We start from the raw sequence: 23070 nt of genomic DNA, 5'->3' as shown, positions 1-23070 counted from the left end.
ACTAATCACGGAAACAGTGTTGGTTAGCAAACGCAACAAGCTAAGTTTTTTCTCCCATTACAGAATTGTACCTGCGTCTTAAAAAACCTGTTATTTTTTGTGTATGTTAGTAAATATTGATCGATATTGACTTCTGCTAGGCACCTATTATCTAAAACCAATCCACTTATATTTTTTTGTTAAAATTTATTAGGAATAAAGTTCATCTATTTATTAACACGTTTATATTAGCTTCACTTGTAACTATGTATGTAAGAAAATATTGGAATCTTAATTTGACCCACTTCCTGGTCTTCGATTAGGATGAAATTTTGCACACGCTCTGAGTTCTGATCACAATACATGACTAGCTAAGAAACGTCATTACAAATCGAATATGGCGGCCTCCCTAACATAGCGGGAGGCTGTTTGAAATCCACCCTTATGATATGGATATGAAATGAAAGGGTTTGCTGTCAGGAATACGAAAAAAATAGTCACGTGACTTAAATCCAACGTGGCGGACATCCAAGATGGCGGATTGGCTATTTGAAATGCACTCCCATGATATGGGTATTAAATGAAAGGGTTTGCTTTTGTAATTTTTAGTGCGTGCTAAAACCGTATTTTTTAGTTTTTTAAACTATTACAAACAAGTGGACAAAACACTCCATTTGTAATTTTTAATGCGTGCTAAAAGCGTGTTTTTAACGTTAAATTTGTATTAGACTACTAAATAATTATGAGTGAGTGACATTCGTCTTTACAAGATAAGTCTTAGTATGCGTGAGATGACTATGAATAGAGAAGGCAAAAAATACAAATTTATTTTATTAAAAATTATGTATAATGTAACGGAAATAATAGTTATTTATGCAGGAAATATAGGTTTTATGTTGCGCTTTTTATTTTAATTTCAGGAGAAAGTAGAAGGAAAAAAATAGATTAACAACATTTGCTATGGGTAAAGCGGTAAGTATACGTTCACGTAATCAATACTCGAAATTGTCCAATATCCAATTCCAATATCCATTCTTCGCATATTCACAGTGATAAACATGGATTATTCAGTGCTGAGCTCTGCCATTGCAACCAATGAGGTGCATGGGGTTGTTTTTTTTATTGTGAAAGGTACCCGGGCTCTTCGGCGCGAATCGGAGAGGCTGTGTGATCGTGTCGATTTAACACATCAGCGACTCCTCCCGTGCTGTGCTCCGCATGTGGCTTGGCAGGCCCCGCAGTTCTTGCTAAGACGTGAGACAGCGCCAGGGCATCCTCGCTGCCGTCCCCTCAGGGCTTTTTGAAATGGGACACGCGAGTTCCCACATCATGTGTCTAAGGCCCCGTTTACGTCCAATTTTGTGAGCCCCGGTCATTGGGGTTTTTGGGGTACCTTTGTTGTCTCCGCTGAGTGGGATCTGCTGTTCCCAATCCGCCATATTCTTCTGGACCATGTTAGTCTAAAAGAAGAAAGCTACGGTCTTCTTAACTGTTTCCCTATTAAGCATCACCGTCAAGATTGCTCGCAGGGAAAAGTTTTATCCGACCTCGTGGAATGACCAAGAGCGAAAAACGTGGTAGAATTGTTGCCACCTCGTTGGTGGTATGAGGGTCTGTTTCAAGGGTACGCCAGCGAGCAAAAACCGATAACTTTATTTCAGAACTATTTTTTAAGGCCTTCTTTGATGATAAACAAAATAAACACCAGAAAAAACGTAAATGTCGCAAATCACTTTACACACTGGCTTTAGTTTTGCAGAATATATCGACGTCGCAATAATGGACAGACCCAAAGACCAAGTACGGTGATAACGTCGACGTTGACAGAACAATAAAAGCTGATAATAATTATTTATCATTAGTAATTACCCGCGACCAGCTTGCAATTATGCAAATATTACGTATATAAAAGTAAGTAAAAAAATATATGTAAATACAATATACCTATATATATATTAAAAACCTGTACACCTAGCAATCGCTAAAGGTCAAGGATCTGCAGCGATGTTGCTATACGAGGTGATTTCTTCATTGTCACTGTGAGCAGCGGAAATTTACAGTAATTACAATAATTTAATAATTAAAACAGAATTACCTTTGATGAATCTGATTTCTAAAAAGTTCTTTGACGACATGAATTTCAATAAAAACAAGATGACTCTTAATTCATCTTAATATACGATGTGTGATAATAAATTCTAAAAGAAAGGGTAATTCCCTACTCCTCTGGGCTTTCCTACGTGCTTCGTGCGATTACATTCTCGAAAATTTGAGAGTTCCAGTATTGGTAAATCTATATATTTTAAAGTCGCATGATTTCGATTATGTGTATGTGTGTGCTTGCCTATACGTAAATATATACATTTGCGATATTCCTATTATTAAATATTTCGTATTTATAATATTTCACTTACGTTATTTATCAAGGAACACTCGACCTATTTCGTTTAGACTACGTTTCCCATCATCACGAAGCGGACGCGGTAACAACACGTAGCTGACTGATTTACGCCTGCGGTTCAATTACAAGTTAAATTACATTTACGATAACCACTTTCGCTTATCTCGAGAGGTTAAATGAGAAAAGACCTGTTAACGACACCAAGAAATTGGCTTCAGACTTTTGCCACTATCACGACTAATTCTAGAAGACATGACGAATTGAAAATGCCTATAGGCAAAACGATCCTTTCTGATAATTCACAACCAATTCTGTTAAAAGAAAAATTACAATTTGTATAAAACAAAAACGTCAGAAAGGCCTACAGTAGAATTTACCTTATATATTTTAATGACAATTAGCGAACTGCGCAGAAGATCAAAATAATAATTATTTTTTAAACAAATATAAATGATTTTTGTAAGAAAAAATCTTAAAATACTTTGAAATACATTAAAACAGTAAAATTTACGTCATTTTAAGACCCCCTCAAAATGAATCAGATTTTATATTTTTTGTGACAGCCACCTTTATTTACGTATACTACAAACCAACGGATTTAGGCAAGTACGGAAAGGTAAATTTGGTAATATTTTTAAGGTAAATTTTCGCCGAGAATGGTGCGATGTAGTGAATAGATTATATTAACTAAATATACTTATTAACCATTATACATTATGTAACCTACTTTTGTACCTATTAAATGTACGATCTGTTGCAAATAAAGGCAGTGTCTACTCAGCAGTCTCGGGTTTCATTCCTCTCTTAGGGCACCACATTACAATGGTTTAAACATCCCAAATATTTTCATTGCTAATGTTATATTTATATAATGTTTACAATAATGATTGATTTATATAAATAGTTTTATTCATATCCTCGGTTAAAAATTGTTATATTTAAAGGCTCATTGTAGATACATTAATACATTATTCATTTATACAGCTACGTTATATTAAAATATGTCTATAGTACTATAAAATTTATAATTAAAACGAATGAATACTTATGTATGACTATGAGCCCGGTTACTCTGCTTAAATAATCGTTAATATGTTGTATCATGCTCAAATCAAATGTTCTATCATGATATTAGGAGTGAGTTACGAGTGTCATTCCTATACTGTTTACATCACAAATGACATGCGAGGACGATTAAAATAAGGCTCATAGACAATTCAACTATACGTGAGCAAAACGAATCATTTCATAAATATAATAAACGTACATTAAACAACATAGTTTAAATTTTTTACTAAATTAAAAAACCCAACATTTGTCAATTCTATGTTTAGCAATAATATGCTTAAAGAAATGTCTTCCGTAACAAATCACAATTGAACGCATTCGATTAGTTACCTTCGGTTATTTGACTACACTAACAGTCATGATACTTATTTCAAACAAAGAGTACATTCTTATGTAGATACGTTACTCACACTGTAAATGAGAATACTACGATTATCCGAAAATACCTGTAATGTGCCGATGTACAAGAATTTATATTTTCGTTGCTATTATAATGCGTCACGTAAGAACTGGTAAGTAATTCTGTTATTCTGAGTAATAAATATGAGTAAGTTGCAATATAATTTTAATGATATTCTCGAACGTTATCGGCGCCTAATATGCAGGATGTAGTATGTATTGTGTAATTATCATAGCTAGCTCTACTTTACTTTTATATACACAATTAAACGGTCTGTAAGACAGTCCAAAGTGTCTGTTTATTTATTTAACCAAAATATTCTTCAAGTAGACTCATAAAAGCACCTTTGACATCGCTATGTTACGATTTGGATTTAAATGTAAAGCTACCGGTTAGGAAAGTAGATTTTACCAAAAAAAAACTCCGCAAACTCAGTAGTTCCTCTTTTTTATCATCTTAATAACCGAGTTAATGTCAATCAAGTACAATTAAATTTATACACGTACATACATATATCCTGCCTAGAAATCAGCAAATATTAACACCACGCATTTTTATTATTAATATAACCCTGTATTTAGTTATATGCCTCCTTAATGTTATGTTTTTTTGACATGAGACGTTTAAAAATAACCATGGAATTATAGTAACATTTACTGTACCCCAGGAACGATGTATTCGGAAACTAATAATAAATTTACCTTTATTTTTCATGTATAAACAAAGATTGTCACTGTTTCTTTGAAAAATATATATATAATAATGAAAGCACATTATATTTTCGTAGACATATTGTGACGCAATTGTGAAATATCCACTTTATTAAAAATATCCCGAAGGTAGTCCCGAGCTCCAAGATTGTAAAAACATTAGACGCCTCTTTTTTGCATGGTTCATTAGACTGATTATAATTGTACAAGTTATTGAAATAAATTATCATAATATAATTATATACAGATTAATTTAAACTTATTATTGATTATAGAGAGCTCTTTTTAATAAATAAATTTTGTATAGTAAATTTTCATTTAAGGATTTTGAAAATGTACGATAGCATAGCAAAATTACCCTTTTTTCATAAACCTATTTAATGTCATACGAATATTTCTTTGATATACTTTTCTTATATAAATCAAGAGACTTTTGAAGAGATGAACTGAGCTAGATACCTATATACCAAGTCACTCCTATATAATGTAATACCAAATATATATGATACCAAAAATCTTTTTATTAGACGTTTTAAAAAATTCTCTCGAATTTAACCTAACGAATTTGTAAAATAAAATCTTAAGCTAACAAATGTAAATGTAGCGTTTTTCATAATAAGACAGGCTGGCTGCTCCATTTTAACTTGTCACTCTGTATCAATATGCTTATAAATGCAACGGATGCGTCATAATATGACGTATGGCTTCAGAGATACGTGTGTTTTAATATGATCATAATTATTTGACTTGGCGGGCTAAAAATAAATACATATTGAACTAATCATCACAGAGGTATGCACGCTTGTAAAGAATATAGCCCATCCGCATACGTTCTAAAAATATTAAAGCGAAATGTACAAGATTACTTGATCATCGCCCCACTTGTGCTTACGGTCGTCATGGCTTTAAGTGTACTGCGGCAAACATATCCCTAAACAGCAGCAAACACTATACCTCGTGCATATAAAGCAAAAAAACTCAATATTCGTAAAAATCAACAGCTGTGATTTATAGTATTTTCACTGATTATAACGTAACTGCAATCTCCACGAAAGCATATCTTACAAAATTGTTACTATTTCACGTCACAGGGAAAAGTGTGTTAGATACATAGTAGGTGTATTAGACACATAGACATCAGCGAGGATGACCACCTTCTTCGCCCGGAAGATATTGGAACCAGGATCATCCAGATGAACCTGAAATTGAAATGAAATTTCGAATTTTGACGCGATGTCCTAAGGTGAAATTCAACAGCCGGGATTAATCCAAACAATTCTTGGGAACAGTGAAAAAAGCGGTAGAAGAAGCAGAGTGATCTAACATTTCTACGCAAAGCCAAAGACTCAACCAGATCGGAAAGGACTTGATCTTTGATAATTCGAGCCGCTTTTACTGTTCGGTTCAAAACAATAGCTATTTACTGGGTGTATTATATACAAAATACTACCAGAAATAAAAAAATGGAAGTATAAAATATAACCGATACGCTGAAAACTTACTTACTGATTTTAATAAGGCCAACAAATACGTATTATTAAATACGCATATCAGACTAATTTAATTTCATTGCACTATTATATTATATGTTATATGCTACATTTAAGTTTGACAGACATTTATGATCAAATATTGTTTACCATGAAATATAAGAGTATAGACAGAAACATTTTTTTTAATATTCATTGCGTGTTTAGTACTGCTTACATAATATAAGTCTATATTACTAAGGACGCAATGGACAATTAATCATACGATATTCACATTTAGCTGCATAATTGAAATATTGTAAAATTTTCATGAATTTCATGAATTTTTAATATTCATTAACAGGAATAGAATTAATTTATTTTAGAATTAATACGAGGCATTTTATTGACGGATGAGGCTGTTCTCAGTACCCTAAGACTCCCAAGGCAAACTACACAAACAATATAGATATATACATATAGACGAAGCACACAAATTTAATGAGCAAGTATGAGTATATGATTTGTGTCATATAAACAATCCCAAAAAAAGTCCCATATAGCATGCTAGGTTGACGTCCCAGTAAAAGTAAAAAAAAACATGATTTATGCTTAAAAATGGAAATTAATAGTAATCTATATATTTACTAGCGACCCGCCCTGGCTTCGCACGGGTGCAATTCTGATACTGAATATATTATATACAGATGTCTTACAACATTCACAGTTTTTCAGTCGTTAGACAATACAAAACGCAGGGCGTTTTATGTCTGCAATATCTTCGAAAATATTCATTTAAATTACATGCTGTAAAGGGCCATATTAAATACCATATAAAATGTATTTAAGGTTCTTTATTGGATAAGGATTAATGCTGTATTGCTTAAAATTAAAATAGCTTCGAAAATAAGCCATTATTTCTCGTAAAAAGTAAAGGATAAAAAATGGTTGTTGTGGGCTATCCCTAAGAGATAGACATATACCATCGCGGACTTTGAAGACCTTTTTAAGATGTATATTACATACTGCAGTACATGATTTTGATCTATATCGTAGGGTTCAGCCAGCTTTTGCAATGTAAACGCAAAAATGTGTTTTTTGCGACATTACTTCAGAAACCTCTAAAATTATCAGTGTTTCACTATTATATTGAGCATGTATTATACATATAAACCTTTCTCTGGAATCAATCTATCTATTAAAAAAACTAAAAATCTAAAAAATCTATTAAAATAAAAGCATACATAGGGACAGATAGTGGTAAGCGACTTTGTTTTATACTATGTAATGATGTTTGTAATAAGGTAAAATAATGTTCTTACTGACTGATTAAGCAACATAAGAAAAAGTAAGAAATTATATTTTAGTAGGCGTTAAACTTCAGTCAATCGACCTGAACTACTGTATTATTGTTCATTTTAGTTCACAGATATTTTATGAACACGATTTTTGGATCAGGCAAACTTATCGCGCTAAAGGCAAATTTAGCGCGATAATTTTGCCTGATCAGCGAAGATCTGCTTTACTAAACTTCAGCAGATCTTCGCTGAAGTTAGAGCTCGTCATCCTTCTTGAAAGACGTAGCCCACTCTGGCTTGGTTCTTGTTTTTAAATATTCTAGATATTGCTATATAATTATATTGGTACAATAACAATTCCGTTCTCCATATGAAATATAAGCAAGTTGATATGTTTAACGGTATTATAATTCATCGCGTATGAATAAACGATAGACCTATTCCCGTCCCGTCTACTTGTCCATAGTTTTTCTTTGCTATCGTTCTTGGGCTATAAATCTTATTATAAATTAATGCAAACTTACCTCCTTTAGCCTTATTCTGCCTACTTTTCTTCCTAAAAAAGATACCTATCAGAGCTAGAACTATGATTAATTTATTGTTCTAACTTTATGACGTCAGCGGGTTTTCAAAAGCAAAGATAGCATCATGCGACCACAAAAGTGTAGTAATTCTGTGGGTTATGTAAATTGAGCTTTAGGACCACTTTGTCACTTGGAACAGTATGGTTAATAATAATAAAATTAATAACTATTCTTGGTTTAATGAGTAAGCATGCTTGACGTAAAATATACTTATAGTCTATGCTAAGGGTTTTTTTCTTCTTTGATTTTACAATAGAAAGGATCATCTTTCTTTCTATTGTAAAATTCAAGGAAGGAAAAAGCATTGTCTCGTCGGTAAAGGCTTTTTGTGAGCACAGCGAACATCGGCACAATAAGAAATATTAACAAGACATAAATAAAATCGATGGAATATGCTGTTTTTTTTTAATATTTTGTTTTAATTAGGATATAGGTACCTACTTTCGCCAGTTGATCTGAATTTCGGTAAACATATTCATTTCGACACCCTGGTATCGGTATCGGTAAATGACAGGCAAAATACCCGCATATTCCATTTTCAAGGTCAAATCTATAAAAAGAAGCTATGTGTTTTTTCACGTTTATTGTAATAGATAAATAATTATCACAGAGGAAAACGTTTCCAACAAAAGTTGCGGTTCTCGAAAATATATCGGCATAAAATCGTCTTGGTCAACCAGATTTCGATTTGTAAAAGTGATTTCAACAGCGGAAGTCGTAGCAAGCCCGCTGCCATTTGCTGGGTCGTAACTTCCAGAGTGAAACAAAATGATCCCATTACTACTACTCCTACTAAATTTTGAAAGACGCAATGATTGGGGGTTCACTTTCAACTTTAACTTTTTTTGACGAAGTCTCCCGTCACACACTAATAGACCACCATAATATTCACGTAATTTGTCCAATTAATGTTTGCGACTAGATGTTATCGTAATGGCCGTATCAACTTCCTCGAGTCACATTTTCAGCTGTCCTTTATCCCTTGGTAGATGGACAGTTGATTGTTTTCGAAATTCCAGAGATTGTTGTTCTGACCTTACGCAGTGTTATTATTTATTTTTTTAAATAATTACCATTTGTGTATTGTACCCTACTTATTTACATAGAACTAATACCCTATCATTAGATCTCAGTATGTGATAATCAAGCGCAACGAATTTATAATTGCTTATTTAATGTAATACTTGTATCAGATAAAATATTTATGACACGCACACTCAGCTAGCTATGAATGCCGTTTTGTTCAAGTCACATACAATATAGCAAAATTTTAGTAACATATTTTTTTCTTTATTTACAGAAGATACGTTGGGTAACATAGAGCAACATCCAGCGTGGAATATAATAGACAAATTCGAGTGCGGCTTTAGTGCATCTGACCGAATCATCGGAGGTATGAATGCAGCTCTAGGGCAGTTTCCATGGATAACACGGTTGGGCTATTACAGTAAGTTATTCAATACCAAAGTTAGAATATATAAAACGTTCAAATAACTAAAGTTCTGAATATAAAACAAACGCCAAACGCTAAGAGCGCCTACATGCGTAAAAAAATTGGCCGAATTGTTCCGTCTTTGATTCGTGTCCCGCCCCGAGCGCTTAGAACTCGACTTAGCTCGCTACGTTAAACTATAGCAAGATATTACTATTAGAGACAGTAGATTTATAGTTTAGTCCAGTAATTATACACATTTTTATACTTCTGCGATGAAAAACTAACAAAAGTGGTCGATTATTTAAAAAATAGTCAACCCGATTTAAAGTACTCGTGACTTATTGATAAGATTGCAAATCATGCGGTCTCAGGTTCAAATGGTTTTAAATGAAGCTGAAATGGGTTTTCACCACGATACGTACCTTCAAACAAAATAGATACGCCAGAAAAACCCGAATATGTAAAATTGATTCTATTAATTTATCGGAACGGAAGTCTGGACGGTTAGCTACTTATATACAACAAATGTTCAATCTAATCTGGGACCATTAAACATATTACAGATATATGGGGAGTGTAATTACCCACATGGATTATATAATTACGATATTAATATTACAATTTCAACTGAAAGCATACCTGGGGTCTTGAGTTCTAGACTAATAAGACTAAAACTCAAGAAATACTCGGTAAACGCCCAGTGCTTGTAAATTATTTTGGATTCCCGTGCCTCATAAAGCAAGTAAAATCATTGACTCTGTGCTTGAATTCTCTCCATCATGTTAACAATATTATATACTCCGCAGTTGGTTTGTCTCCATCTCCACGAAAATGGAAACCATGACTGAAATCGGTCAGGAGGATATCATTATTATCGTTACTATATGATGTTTCTAATTAAATACTGATTAGGAAGTCCATATTTCTCATTAAGAATTATAATTCCCCTCAATGAAAAATACAATAAATATCTAATTTACAGGATTCGAGTTCGTACAAGTTATATTTAAATTTAAAAACATAACATGTGGGTAATCATTAAAAATAATATAAAGCGACAAACTAATTAAAGATACAGTACATAGCAAAGTACAAAGAGTAAAGCAGTATCTTAAATAACAAATACTAAACTACAAAAAAATGGCGCTGTAAGAAATATTAATCATTTCTTACATCACTAAAGCGCCAACAACCTTGGGAACTAAGATGTTATGCCTATAGTTACACTGGATCACTCACCCTTAAAACCGGAACAAAACAATACTGAGTACTACTGTTTGGCGGTAGAATATCTGATGAGTGGGTGGTACCTACCCAGACGGGCTTGCACAAAGCCCCACCACCGAAATTTTGATGTTGAAATTGTGTTTGAATGTTTTATATCTGCTGGTTATTTATTATATAACTGTGTTCCTTTAAACTTTAGATTATTTTTACCGTAATTAGTTTTCAGAGTATATAAAACAAAATTGTTACCATTACTTAAAAAGTTATTTTGTAAATTTTATGTTAGAACGTAAATTTTTGCTCAGCACCTTCCTTGTTGTGAACATATAAATTCCTCAGACTTGCATTTCGACTTCGGAATTAATATTTTTAATATTATTAGAATTCATTTAATTAAGATTTAAGAAAAATAAAATCAGATATAAACAAATAACTCAGAGAGTCATTATGGTTGTGTAAAAATATATGTATGATGTGTGGACTATTTGAAAGTTAGGACTTCCCATGAATATCAGTTTTGCTAATCGGGAAAACCAACATCTGTTCGCTTTCAAATAAATTTACTGAGAATTTGACGTAACGCTCTTTTTTTGGCCGAGATAACAAAATACATTTTTTAAATGGGTATATGGCAACGACAACGTTTCCATTCGGTTGCGAACAAGCAACAATTGATGCGGTCTTGATAATTTTAAAATCAGAATTACGTTTGACCTGAATTATCGTGTAATGAGTATCATGCAAGCGCCTTGCATTCTACGCATTTCAAAAGCAAATGGATTTTCGGATTATTTAAACAAAATATTTAAAATAATTGTTAGAATAGTCTAGTCTATCTGGGTACCACGTATTCACCATTTATTCTGCCACCAAACACCGATTCTTAGTATTGTTGTGTCCCGGTTTGAAGGTTTGAAGGGTGAGTAAGTAATTGTGATTAAGTGGGATATGACATAATATCTTACTTCCCAAGGTTAGTGATGCAATGCATGCAATATAAGGTTATAATAACCATTATTATCCGGTGGTAGTTTGACCATTCTTACTTACTTACTATCAGGTGACCAATACCAATCCGCTAAACAGAATGGCTCTTTTAAACTTATAAATAATCATATGACAAATAGCCAGATGTGGCATCTGGAACATTCATTTAACTAAGTGCACACGACACTTAGGGTTTTTTAAATTAAATTTTAGGATGTTTTGTCATAACCTTCAGACGATTTTGGACGTCTATTTTTACCATAATTTACTTCTATAGACTAAATACATAAATAAGCTTCAGTAATTATTACATTTTTCAATTGTTCCTAACAAAAATTAATCACGTTTAACAATCTTAAAGTAATAAGCGTTGCGTCGTTTCAGGCGTCTACAGGTGACACACAAACAGCTGACCTCACGCTGGTTCTCAGTGAACCCTTTACAGACGCACAAAAATCATAGCATCACATTGCAATGTTTCATGCCTAGCATCCTTACCATAAATTAAAAACAATCTAATATATATTATCAATTATAATTATTTAAAAACAAGTTCTCGGTTGCATGTGACGGGCACTGTTAAGTTATCCGTAGACAACTTGAATGCAATTTCATGATTATCAGGAAAGCGTAACAAACAAACCTAATTTATTTATTTATAATAGTTAGGATGAGGTTAGACAAGAACGGTAGGAATTCGTGGAAATAGAAAATCTCGCGCGTGCGTACAAACCGTCGTCGTCTGCGTCAGCGTGGTATCCAACCCAGATTAAACCCGCTATTTTTAAACAAGTTACAAAGCGATTAAATTCAGTTTTTACTTATCGTTCTATACTATGTTTTGGTTTAAAGAAGATAAAATTTTCTTTACGAAATAATAATTCTGACTTTTAAAATAAGTGAATATATAGCTTATTCCAATAGACGAAGATATAAAGATAAACAAACCTTAGATTTACGTATTACATGCGATTGCTAATAGGTCATGTCTGTATTGTGTACCACTTACAGTTTTTGATTAATATATCTTTATTTATAACTTAACTACTTATATCCACTTTAATGTTCCCTTTTTTTTGGCTTTTATTTGTGCGGAGAGGGTATGAATTATTTCGCCAATGTCACGTGCGAACTTCCACAGTTGAGATAATCGCTTCGTCGACGTTTAAAACGATTTTTTTTCTAAATTCATAATAAATATGATGAATCTGATGAATTCATGATTATTGAAGCTCTCGACCAATGATATCGCGTCAATTTGCTATCAAATGTTTCTTTGACTTTTGCCCTCTTGTAGTGGGAAGACTATAAGTACTGTTTGTGACGGTATCATCTTAAGAATTAGATGCTAAAGCAAACAAATATCTTTATTATTCATGTTTACCGAAATTGTACTTATTAATTTACCTCCTCGCATAGAATATAAAATCAAAATTGTCTTATATCAAATATTGGCAATCATACTTAAACAAAAATATACTTATTTTAAAATACGATGCTATAACGACCATCGTCTTAACATTATTATTTTTTTATTTAGATTAAATTTATTCAATCCAAATTTATATATTAGTTTAAGATGCTGTTAGTTCAAACGTATTTAAAACGGAAATATAAGTACATTTAACAAAAGCAAACACAATAAACGTAGAATATTTTACAAAAACCACAAAAAAAATATGATACAAGCAAAAATAATATTTATTTTATTACACATTGTTAACACATACGTAAAACTTTATCAGTGAATCACATTGGAAGTCAATACTATCATTGTTACTAACCCTAATAAAGTACGTACATAAAAATCAATATTAAATTAAACAAAGCATTCTTTACTCAGCTTCAACTACACAGAAAGAAAAAAAAAAAACATTAAAGAAACTATGAAATGAACATAGCTATTATAGACTTAATAAACAAATTAGCTAAATGTTGGTTGAATTTATTGAAGAGGCCTTACCTATCGTATGTTCATAGAATCTTGTTTTTACAGCATCTGGCGAGAAGGAACCTGGCTGGTTATGTGGTGGCGCTCTCATAACCGACCGCTACGTCCTCACAGCAGCTCACTGCGTAAAGAACATTGCAGAAGATTCTGAATTGTGAGTGAGAAGACCTCAATATCATGCTTACGTGATGTATATCCTGTCGTGGTTACGACCTGAGTCAGATCCTAGAGCAATTATGAAACATACTCACTCTTGATTGATGGAACTACCCAATGCTCACAAATACTTCAAATATTGCATCACGATTATTGAATGAGGCAATTGTAGATACAGCAGGTGGTTCAATGACGGTGCAATAAAAGTGCCCTTCAGCACTTTTCATCGAGTTATTTACCATTTAACAATTCGTCACAGCAAGTTTCATTGAATTTATATTAGCAATATCGTTGTGTGTAGGTACAATTTACGTCCTGGTTCTTACTGATAGGCATATTCAAATAAATTGAAATCAATTGAATATGTGCATTGGAATGTTCATTGCATCCACTATTCAAATGATCCAATTATAAAATTGGAAAAGATTATTGCAATTAACAGTAATTGACACGGAACTGAGAATTGATACAGATATTAGGTACTTATACTATTACAAATGAAATATTAAATATACTCACCGAACACACGTCTGCCAAAAAATATTCAAGGTCAAAAGTTTAAAGCATCGATTTTTGTGTATTTTTCTCGTAGACGTCACCGTTTAAGGAAATAGTTGTAGCTCATTAATAACCAATTTACTAATTTTCAGCTGTGTGCTTATCATTGTAAGTTTACTACTATGTTCATAGTATTTTGATCGGCTTATTTACTATTTTTGGCTATTTCAATGCAAACAAACCTTTACTAATTGGCTAAATAATCTACTAAAATTATAAATTAATTAAGCTCATTATTTAAGCACAACATTGAGTAGAATTTGATCATCTGTGAAATGTCTTGAATATATGTAGATAATAGTTGTTTCATTTATTTCATTGTTATCTTCTTTGTTAATAAATAAATAAATAAATAAATGATGCCATCTATGCGTTGTTAAGCCATAACGAGAACAGAATAAAGTTACAAAATTTAAAACTAATTTCAAAACGTCCGACATTATTGTCAACTGACTTACTTTGCATCATTGAATCATTGCTTTTTATTTTATTAATGAGATGATTTGTATACAGGTCATTAGTTCGAATAGGAGAATATAACACGATGACAAATCCAGATTGTCAATTGTACCTATGTGCTCCTCCAGTACAAGACAGAAAGATTAAAAAAGTTATACCACACCCGAGTTACGACAAACCGCCGTTCCACAATGATCTGGCCATGATTTTGCTGGATAAGCCTGTGGAAATTAATGGTGATTATATTAACATTTATGATTTCTCCTCATTTAACACCTAATTTGAATTGAATTAAATTTATAACATGATTGAAGAATAATTAAAATTCACTAAAGGAAAAAATAAGTACCAAATGTTTTGTTATTAGAAAAAACCCACCTACGTTAATATTTAGTTCATCCTCAACAACTCGTAAGTTTGAGATTCCTTCAATAGTGCTGACATGTTAAGAAGAAAGAGATTCTTCGATGATATATATGAAAACTCAGAATTTTTTGAACATGTCATGATTTTTTTATGAAATAAGGAAGTTTATTTGTAGATTACGTTTTACCAATTTGCTTGCCTCGTAGTCACCGATATTGTAATGCTGAGTTAAACGAATTTGTAACCGTAGCTGGCTGGGGTAAAACGAACATGACCACTGAAGCGAAAGCTAAAATATTGCAATATGTCTCGGTAAGTTTTGATATAATTGTACATTAGGATCTATAATGGAGTTGACTAGTTGTTTATTCATACCCGGTTCGTAGTTTAGCCGAATCGTTATTGTACATCAGTAACAGGTCGTTTGGAGTAAGAGTGAGGAGCCAGTCATTTACGTCATAAACATGCCATTCAATAATACATTTTAATAATAAAATCTATTGATTTTTACGAACATATTCTGATAAGAGCACAGGGAAATGATTATGTGGTATATTTTTACCTATATTATAATTTTTGATGAGTCTTATCATGCAACTAAATGACTTTATCGATTGAGAGGATATTCATAGAATAGGCATTATTTAGATGACACAATGCTTATATTATTGGTTCCGGTAGGTAGAATTTTTTCACTAAAAAATCATCGACCAAGCTGATTCACAATATAAAATGTTGGTTTAGTGCCAAGTAAATCACAAAATCTGTACCCAAAAATTCCACTATAAACATCTAAAACAGTTCCTTAGAATTAGATGCCAAATTTTATATGAATAAATATAATTGGATGTAATAATGTCTATAAAGAAAGAGGAACTACTGAGTGGAATGGTCTGTTATAAAAAAAGTAAATAAGCAAATTAAAAGGGGGATTCTAGTATCTTATAAAAACAGTAATCAATTTCTAAAATTCCCATAATCGTATCAACCACCTTGAATGACATTACACGATGCTGTAATTGCATTATCATTCAAAGCATTGTTGTCTTGTGACCATAAAACGCCAGGTTATGCTATCACGTTACTGATAGCGCTGTGGCTAATGATGAACGATATTCACTTGAAATTATTGGTGATAAATATTTGTTTGGAGATTATTCGCGTAATTTTTGTACTTGTTGACTTCCAGGCAGAATACATTATATACATATGTAATTGTTTTTAACTAATATAACTTTGTATTTTAAATGTTTGAAAACAGTTATACTCTACTTAGTTTCTTGCTATTTCTTCTCCGTAGAATCTACATTCCAAACCGGTGGTAGTTTCACTTGATATAGTTTTCTAAAATGACTGTAGTTTTGTGAAATGATTCAAAATTAATATATAATATAAAGAATAAAGTTTACTTTTATTTAATTTGATTTCATTCATGACATTACTTATTTTGAGTGAAATGTCACTAAAGATTTTGTCAAAACATGAATCATACGTGCGATTCGTGCCATTATCTGCTTGGGAGTTCCATATGTCAGATAATAAGTCTACCTTAATGACCAAAATAATTAATTTTTTTTAGAATTTTTTACTTTCCCCTTGCATTTTGTTTGATCTATTTTTATATTATTATTTTTTTTATTTAAGGCAGTTATACAGTTGATTCGGCACGCGAATATAATACCGATATAATTCCATTAATCATTAGTCATACATACCTGATAGAATTGACCAGTCTGCGTGAACTTACACAATTTTTATATTTATACATTTATTTTATTTATTTATGAATATCATACTTAACTTGAATTTGTTGTAAAGACTAGTATCAACATTTTTACGAGCAACCAAGTTTTATGTTATTTTCCAATTCGATAAAGAACTATTGTACCCAATGCTTCCACCTACAGACTTTGTTCAGATAACCGCGCTATATGGTAAATTTAAACTACGCAAATGTATTACGTTGTTCTAATAAATAAAAACAGACTCATGCGTAACGAAAAAAACCATGTTCAATATGAATCTGATAAGCGTGTTTATTTATAAATATCATCGTTCTTTATATTACGCGTTATGTTTTCCCTTTTATAATATATATATATAGTATCTATTAATAATACCCGATCATAGTAAGATAATTTAACTATAGTATTATGACCTGTGACGCGATCAGTCAAAAATAACCTAATGACATTATTTATTTATTTTAAACTACGTTTTATCTCTGAAATTCCGTATTTGAATGTTGTAGCAGCAAAAAATACATTCATAGTAATTATTAAATAGTTTCAAAAAACTAAGATTTCTATTTGTATTCGTTTTTTTATTATTATTATTATGAAATGTATATTAAATAAAAAAAAACACCAGGCTTCCGTCTCCGTAAAGTCAAACATCCTTCTATTGAGAAGGTGTTCGCTTAATACGATAAAAATTCTCAAATACATGTCAATTAATAAATAATATATCATGTTAAAAATTATTTTATTATTAAGTCGTATTACTCGATCAAAGAGTAGATGTTATAGCTTTTTGTTTTTCTATACAGAATGAACAAGAATTCAAATGTTTTTCTTCCCGATTCTTCTCAAAAGAATCTACATTCCGAAGCAGTGGCTGCTTTAAATTGATTTAATCTTGTGAAACGGCTATTCAAGTGCTTACGAGCCCGCTTGGTCATTGATGATATATCATTTGATTTTCAAGAACTCAATCGATCAAATCATATAGAAGATCACTTACAGATGCACCAATTATAGAAATATCTTACTTTTGTCAAAATTATCGTCTTTTGGTGAAACTAGGCTAGCGGTTCATTAAATCACCCTCTTCCTATTTCCGAAATTTCAATTTAAAGACCAGTTACGGATATTACCTATATGATTAAGATTAACATAATAATTATTATAAATTATAGTAAGTTCACTTCTATTTTTATAATTCTTTTTTTTGTTTTAAGATGCCAATAGTGAAAGCTGAGTCTTGTGACTCTTTCGGAAAAGGATTCAAATTAGCTGTTTCGCAAATCTGTGCCGGAGGTCAGCGAAACAAAGACGCTTGCGTCGGTGACTCAGGAGGGCCTTTAATGAAAGTAATGCATTATAAATTGAAACTAATACAAGATCCCAGACATGTCGAAATCGGCTTCATTATGTTTAACAATGATTAAGGAATTATGTTGCTTTACAGCAAAGCAATTCTAAATGTCCAAATGTCTCTTCTTACCTAAGAAAGTTTGGAGTTCACCACTACGCTGTTCCCGTATGGCTTGGTACAAATGAAGAATATCATCTGACATACAGATATCCTTACGGTGTTCATCTTGACCGCCGAAAGTAGGATGATAGTTATTTATGACTGACTTTAAATCTTCGATTAAGATCCACATGTTCGTTCGACTTGACCATATCGGCCCTGTACAATTCAGCTTTAAATGTTTAATATAATTATAATATTTTATAAATTTAAAATAGTCTGACTGGCAAACGACCACTTGATAGCTAGTGATAATCGCCATTGTAACTGTCAGTAATACTAATAATTAATTACTCTTCAAACCGGAACACAACAAAATCTACTAAATATTGCTGTTTGACGGTATAATGTGTCATGAGTGGACTCTACCACCAAGCAAAGAAAATGTATTAACTAATTCGACGTTTATCAACTTTGGTAAGATAATATTACGGGTAAATGTTTTTTCAGGTTTTTGACACACCAGATGGACCGAAAAACTTCTTGATGGGCGTTGTGTCGTTCGGTCCAACCATCTGTGGTATTAAAAAACCTGGTGTCTATACTTCTATCCCCTATTATCTTAAATGGATATTGAATAACGTTATATCGTGATTTACGTGTCTGTAAAATAAAATTTCTATGTTATTTATTGTTTTTATATTTTAGTTCATACCTAAATAAATTTCAAATACAAAATGCTCAAATCTCTTTTCCTTACGATATGTCGAATAAGATATTGTATTGTGGGCATATTTTAAATACACACCATTTTCTACAAAAGAAGCAGGGAAACCAACTTGGCTCTCCCAGCTTGGCTGCTAGTTGGTTATAAATTACAGCCGTTACAATAAAGAATACATACTATTTATAAATGATGTAACAAAAACAAAAAAATTGTTTATACTTATAATTTCGGCTACTTGTCGGATCCTAGCTTAGCGAACGTTCACAACGAACGTAAGGTCAGCCCCCATCAGACTGTAAATAGGCTGTTTCAGCCCTAGTGTGAACGTAGATACTGCATTTTGCGTTCACACTATGCGGAAGCGGTTTATTTACAAAAAGTTCTGCTAAGTAGTCAATTGACGTCTGCGGCGCGTAGTGGCGTAGTATTATATTAAACCGCCGAGTGTCGATGACTAGGCACAACTTTAAAGGGTATTATCGGTTCGAAACGAATGAAAACTTTAAAACGTATGCAGTAAGCTGCGTAACCCTCACTGACATTCGGCGGTTGACTTTATGTTATAGTCCGATCACAGTTATTTTACCTCTGGCTATTAAGTTGGCTAACTTGTGCAATGTGTTGCTATAGATAGTTTCTAAAAATCCTTTGTATAAAATTAGAAAATTGTGATATACAAGGGAATATTTGGTGGTAGAGGCAGAATGATATGAAGCTGCCCTTCATATAAAATTACTATTTACATCTGTACCAATGCTCCTATACCTTGTATAGTCATAAACATATTATTATAACTATATGTTTATTTTTTGGTAATAAATAAAAACAAGTACTGTCTGGAAACCGGCTGTCTTGGTATGGGCATGTTATGGGGAGAAATGAGGACCAAGTTGTGAGAAAGGTTTTGAGAATGGATGTGGATGGATATAGAGGTAGGGGACGACCCAAGAAACGATGGATGGGTTGTGTGAAAGACGATATGGTTAGAAAGAATGTTACTTGTGAGATGACGTCCGACAGAGAAGTATGGAAGAAGAAGACATGCTGCGCCGACCCCAAGTAAAATTGGGATAAGGGCAGGAGGATGATGATGATGATGAAATAAAAACAAGTACGGATTGTTCAAAGCTTTTATTTAGAATAAGAATGATCTAAATGGATATCATTAGAATAGAACGAATAATCAGAACTGGTATCAGACTCAGTATCCACGCCATCGTTTACTTGTATAATATTTTTTTCACTTGTATGCACTTAGAAAATACTTTTACTATATATACTGTATGCTGTGGATGGAAGGTGAATAATACCATGACGCATATTGGTACAAATCTATTCATTTATATAATTTGTCATTTTATGTAATAATCATTAATCTTAAATTATATAATTGAAATGTTATAATTTAAGATTATTAGAGAATTATTTTTCAACATACGGTAATTGTTTAATAGCAGGTAACATTATTTTACATACCTGTCATTGTACAAGCTAGCCAACTTAATAGCCAGAGGTAAAATAACTGTGAACGGACTGTAGGTGTGAACGCTCGCTTACTTTTAAATAATTGTCACGACAAAAGAAACGTATTGGTAAGTTATTTTTATGTACACGCGTAACACAATATCATAACAAAACAACTGGCATTTGTTTGATAACATTTTTAAGTTTAGAAACAATATCACAAGTCAAAATCTAATCTTTATTGAATGTGAAAGCATTACTCTTTCCTACTTATTTATTTTTTATTTTTTTACTTTCTTTTCTTTTTGTATGTAAAAAAAACACTGGTTCAGAAATAAACACCACTGAACTGAGAAGAACTGGCGAAAGAAACTCAGCTGATTTTATTATATGAAATTTAACAACTACGGGTAAAAAAAGGGTAGATACAATAACATACTGTTACTATAAAAGCTCAAACTACGGTAAATCTTAAGATTTTCCAGTAAAACCTAAGATTTATTATTAAGATTTATATATAACGATTATGAATGGTAAATGTCCATAAAACTTTGGGATTCGAACTTTTACCATCATTCACTTGGTAAATCTTAGGATTTACATGTTAGATTAGGTTGGAATGGTAAAAGTCTGAAAAAGTCGTCCCCTTATAATAAATACTTACATTTACCAACTCATGTCGGTAAATCTTAAGTTTTACTGGAAAATCTTAAGATTTACCTTAGTTCGAGCTTTTACAGTAACAATACTACTTAAAAGTTGTATTTTTGTATAATAGTTGTTATAAGTGCTGTTTTACAATGAAAGGCTGAGAAAAGCTTTTTGTGTAGTGGCTGATTGCGAGGTCCTTTGTTCAACCTACGGGTCGGGCGCAAGCTGTTTTAGATTTTTCTGGAAATAGTTAAACTCCCATGCCTCGGAATGCACAGGCGATAGTCTTGCCCCTAAACTCTTTCCAATCGTGTCCAATTTGGCGCCCCATCGGCATACGAGAGTGCATATGTAGTTGCACACACACTTATGCAATAATAATAAATATGTCCTACGTAATTTGCTAGTCTACCTCGAAGACGACCTTGGCCGAAATCGGTCAAGAGAACGTCACCATCACAATTGAATATGGTAAAAATAACTGAAATGGTTTTATTTATCACAATATCATTTTTATTTCTAGATAATGTTTATTAGATTTTTTCTTATATGATATTATTATTGGGTTTAATAGATACGTAATTTCGGTTCAAATGTATTTCATAGAAAACCATAACACGATACGATATTATGTTTAACAATATAATTAAAACAAATATTTGTATTTACTTACTGTATTATTATGGTAAAATAAAACATTGAAGTTAAACCATATACAATTTTTATTTCCAATGTAACTTTGATTGATTTATTTATACTTAATTCTTTAATGTAAATCATTTTTGTGTAAATCGATATATATATTTATATTTTCATATATAAAACAGTATAATTAATTTTCTGCTCTGTTTCTAGCCAGACCATTTTCGATTTACTGTTTGTTTATTAACACTACATAGATAGTAAATCAAAAACTTTAATTAAAAATTTGGCTCTTCTCGCCCTTATAGCGTCACCGGCCATGAGGGCGAGCACTAGACTACACCTTGAAATTTGATTCTTCTCCGATTGACTTCCATCCTAAGGAAGTTATAAGATTGCACCTCGGCTCGGCGACACAGGACGTAGTCATTGTCATCTCTTGTAGCACCGCGAGTTGTTACAACCGATTGCATGACATCACAATTTGAGGACCTCGTTTGCTTATGTCTCGTGTGGAGAGTTTTCCCGACAAAGGGAGCGTTTGCGGTAGTTCTCCTGTGGGCTTTGTTGTTCGGAATTCTCCTGAAGGTGCCCTCAAAGAGAGGTAAATGAAAGCCCTGTGCTATCAGCGGATTATACCGTTGTCTGACTATCTCAAAATATACCATGGAGAGAATTTTGTCAATATCAAATTCGATGTTATGGAGTTCGATGGCACGAATGTATAGCGACGAATCTTCGCCGATACACAAGAAACGGTTTTGGACGTTTGCTTATTTAAACATTCGTATACTTAATAATTGGACAATGCACTCAGAATTTAAAGAGACTCATTATGATCATAAGAATAAAATGTTTTATACCTATCATTGAGCAACAGGTCAAGCATGATTTCATAAAATTTTTCGAGCCGGCATTTATTCCAATCGATTCCGAAAGTAATGTTACACCGGTAATAAGGTTACTGTTCCAGTTCTAATGTGATTAAATCCGCATAGAACAGATAATTTACACCGGTAAGTAAATTCGTTTAAATTTATTTCCTTCTTTAATATTTTTAAACTAAATATAGAACCAAATTCATATTTATAGTATTTACCAAATAATATACTTTTATATCTATTTACCGTCCGATCAGATTATGTGAGTGCAAATATCTTCGTTTACAAACGTTTGTACAGGAGTACTGTCAACTGTTCAGGAGTTATAGGAATATGTCCAGAACAGTTGACTTATCTCCATAGAGCTGGCACATCCAAAATGGCAGAACATCATGATTATATTAGTAAAACTTGAAAATTTGAACAAAATCTGAATTATAAAATTTGAGAAACGAGAAACGA

General features: G+C 32.2%; 1 protein-coding gene across 1 annotated transcript; it reads left to right on the top strand.

Moving 5' to 3' along the window:
- The first annotated feature begins 3770 nt into the window (after positions 1-3770).
- Positions 3771-18930, top strand: LOC113399307 (CLIP domain-containing serine protease HP8-like). Its single transcript, XM_026638399.2, has 7 exons — positions 3771-3960; positions 9210-9356; positions 13555-13663; positions 14737-14918; positions 15224-15360; positions 18008-18139; positions 18754-18930. The coding sequence occupies exons 1-7, from the start codon at positions 3900-3902 to the stop codon at positions 18895-18897; spliced, it is 912 nt and encodes a 303-aa protein (XP_026494184.2). The 5' UTR covers positions 3771-3899; the 3' UTR covers positions 18898-18930.
- Positions 18931-23070: the final 4140 nt, after the last annotated feature.

Source organism: Vanessa tameamea, chromosome 19 (genome assembly GCF_037043105.1).
Source record: "Vanessa tameamea isolate UH-Manoa-2023 chromosome 19, ilVanTame1 primary haplotype, whole genome shotgun sequence".
NCBI classification, from domain to species: Eukaryota; Metazoa; Arthropoda; class Insecta; order Lepidoptera; family Nymphalidae; genus Vanessa; species Vanessa tameamea.
The sequence above is the reverse complement of the archived record's forward strand: the minus strand, read 5'-3'. Positions and strand labels throughout refer to the sequence as shown.

Bases quoted from the DNA above. Each gene is read 5' to 3' on its own strand.
- LOC113399307 (XM_026638399.2), top strand. From the start codon at position 3,900: ATGTGCCGATGTACAAGAATTTATATTTTCGTTGCTATTATAATGCGT. The intron at 14,919-15,223 runs GTGATTATATTA...GTTTATTTGTAG, and splicing joins TAAGCCTGTGGAAATTAATG to ATTACGTTTTACCAATTTGC. The intron at 15,361-18,007 runs GTAAGTTTTGAT...TTTTGTTTTAAG, and splicing joins AAATATTGCAATATGTCTCG to ATGCCAATAGTGAAAGCTGA.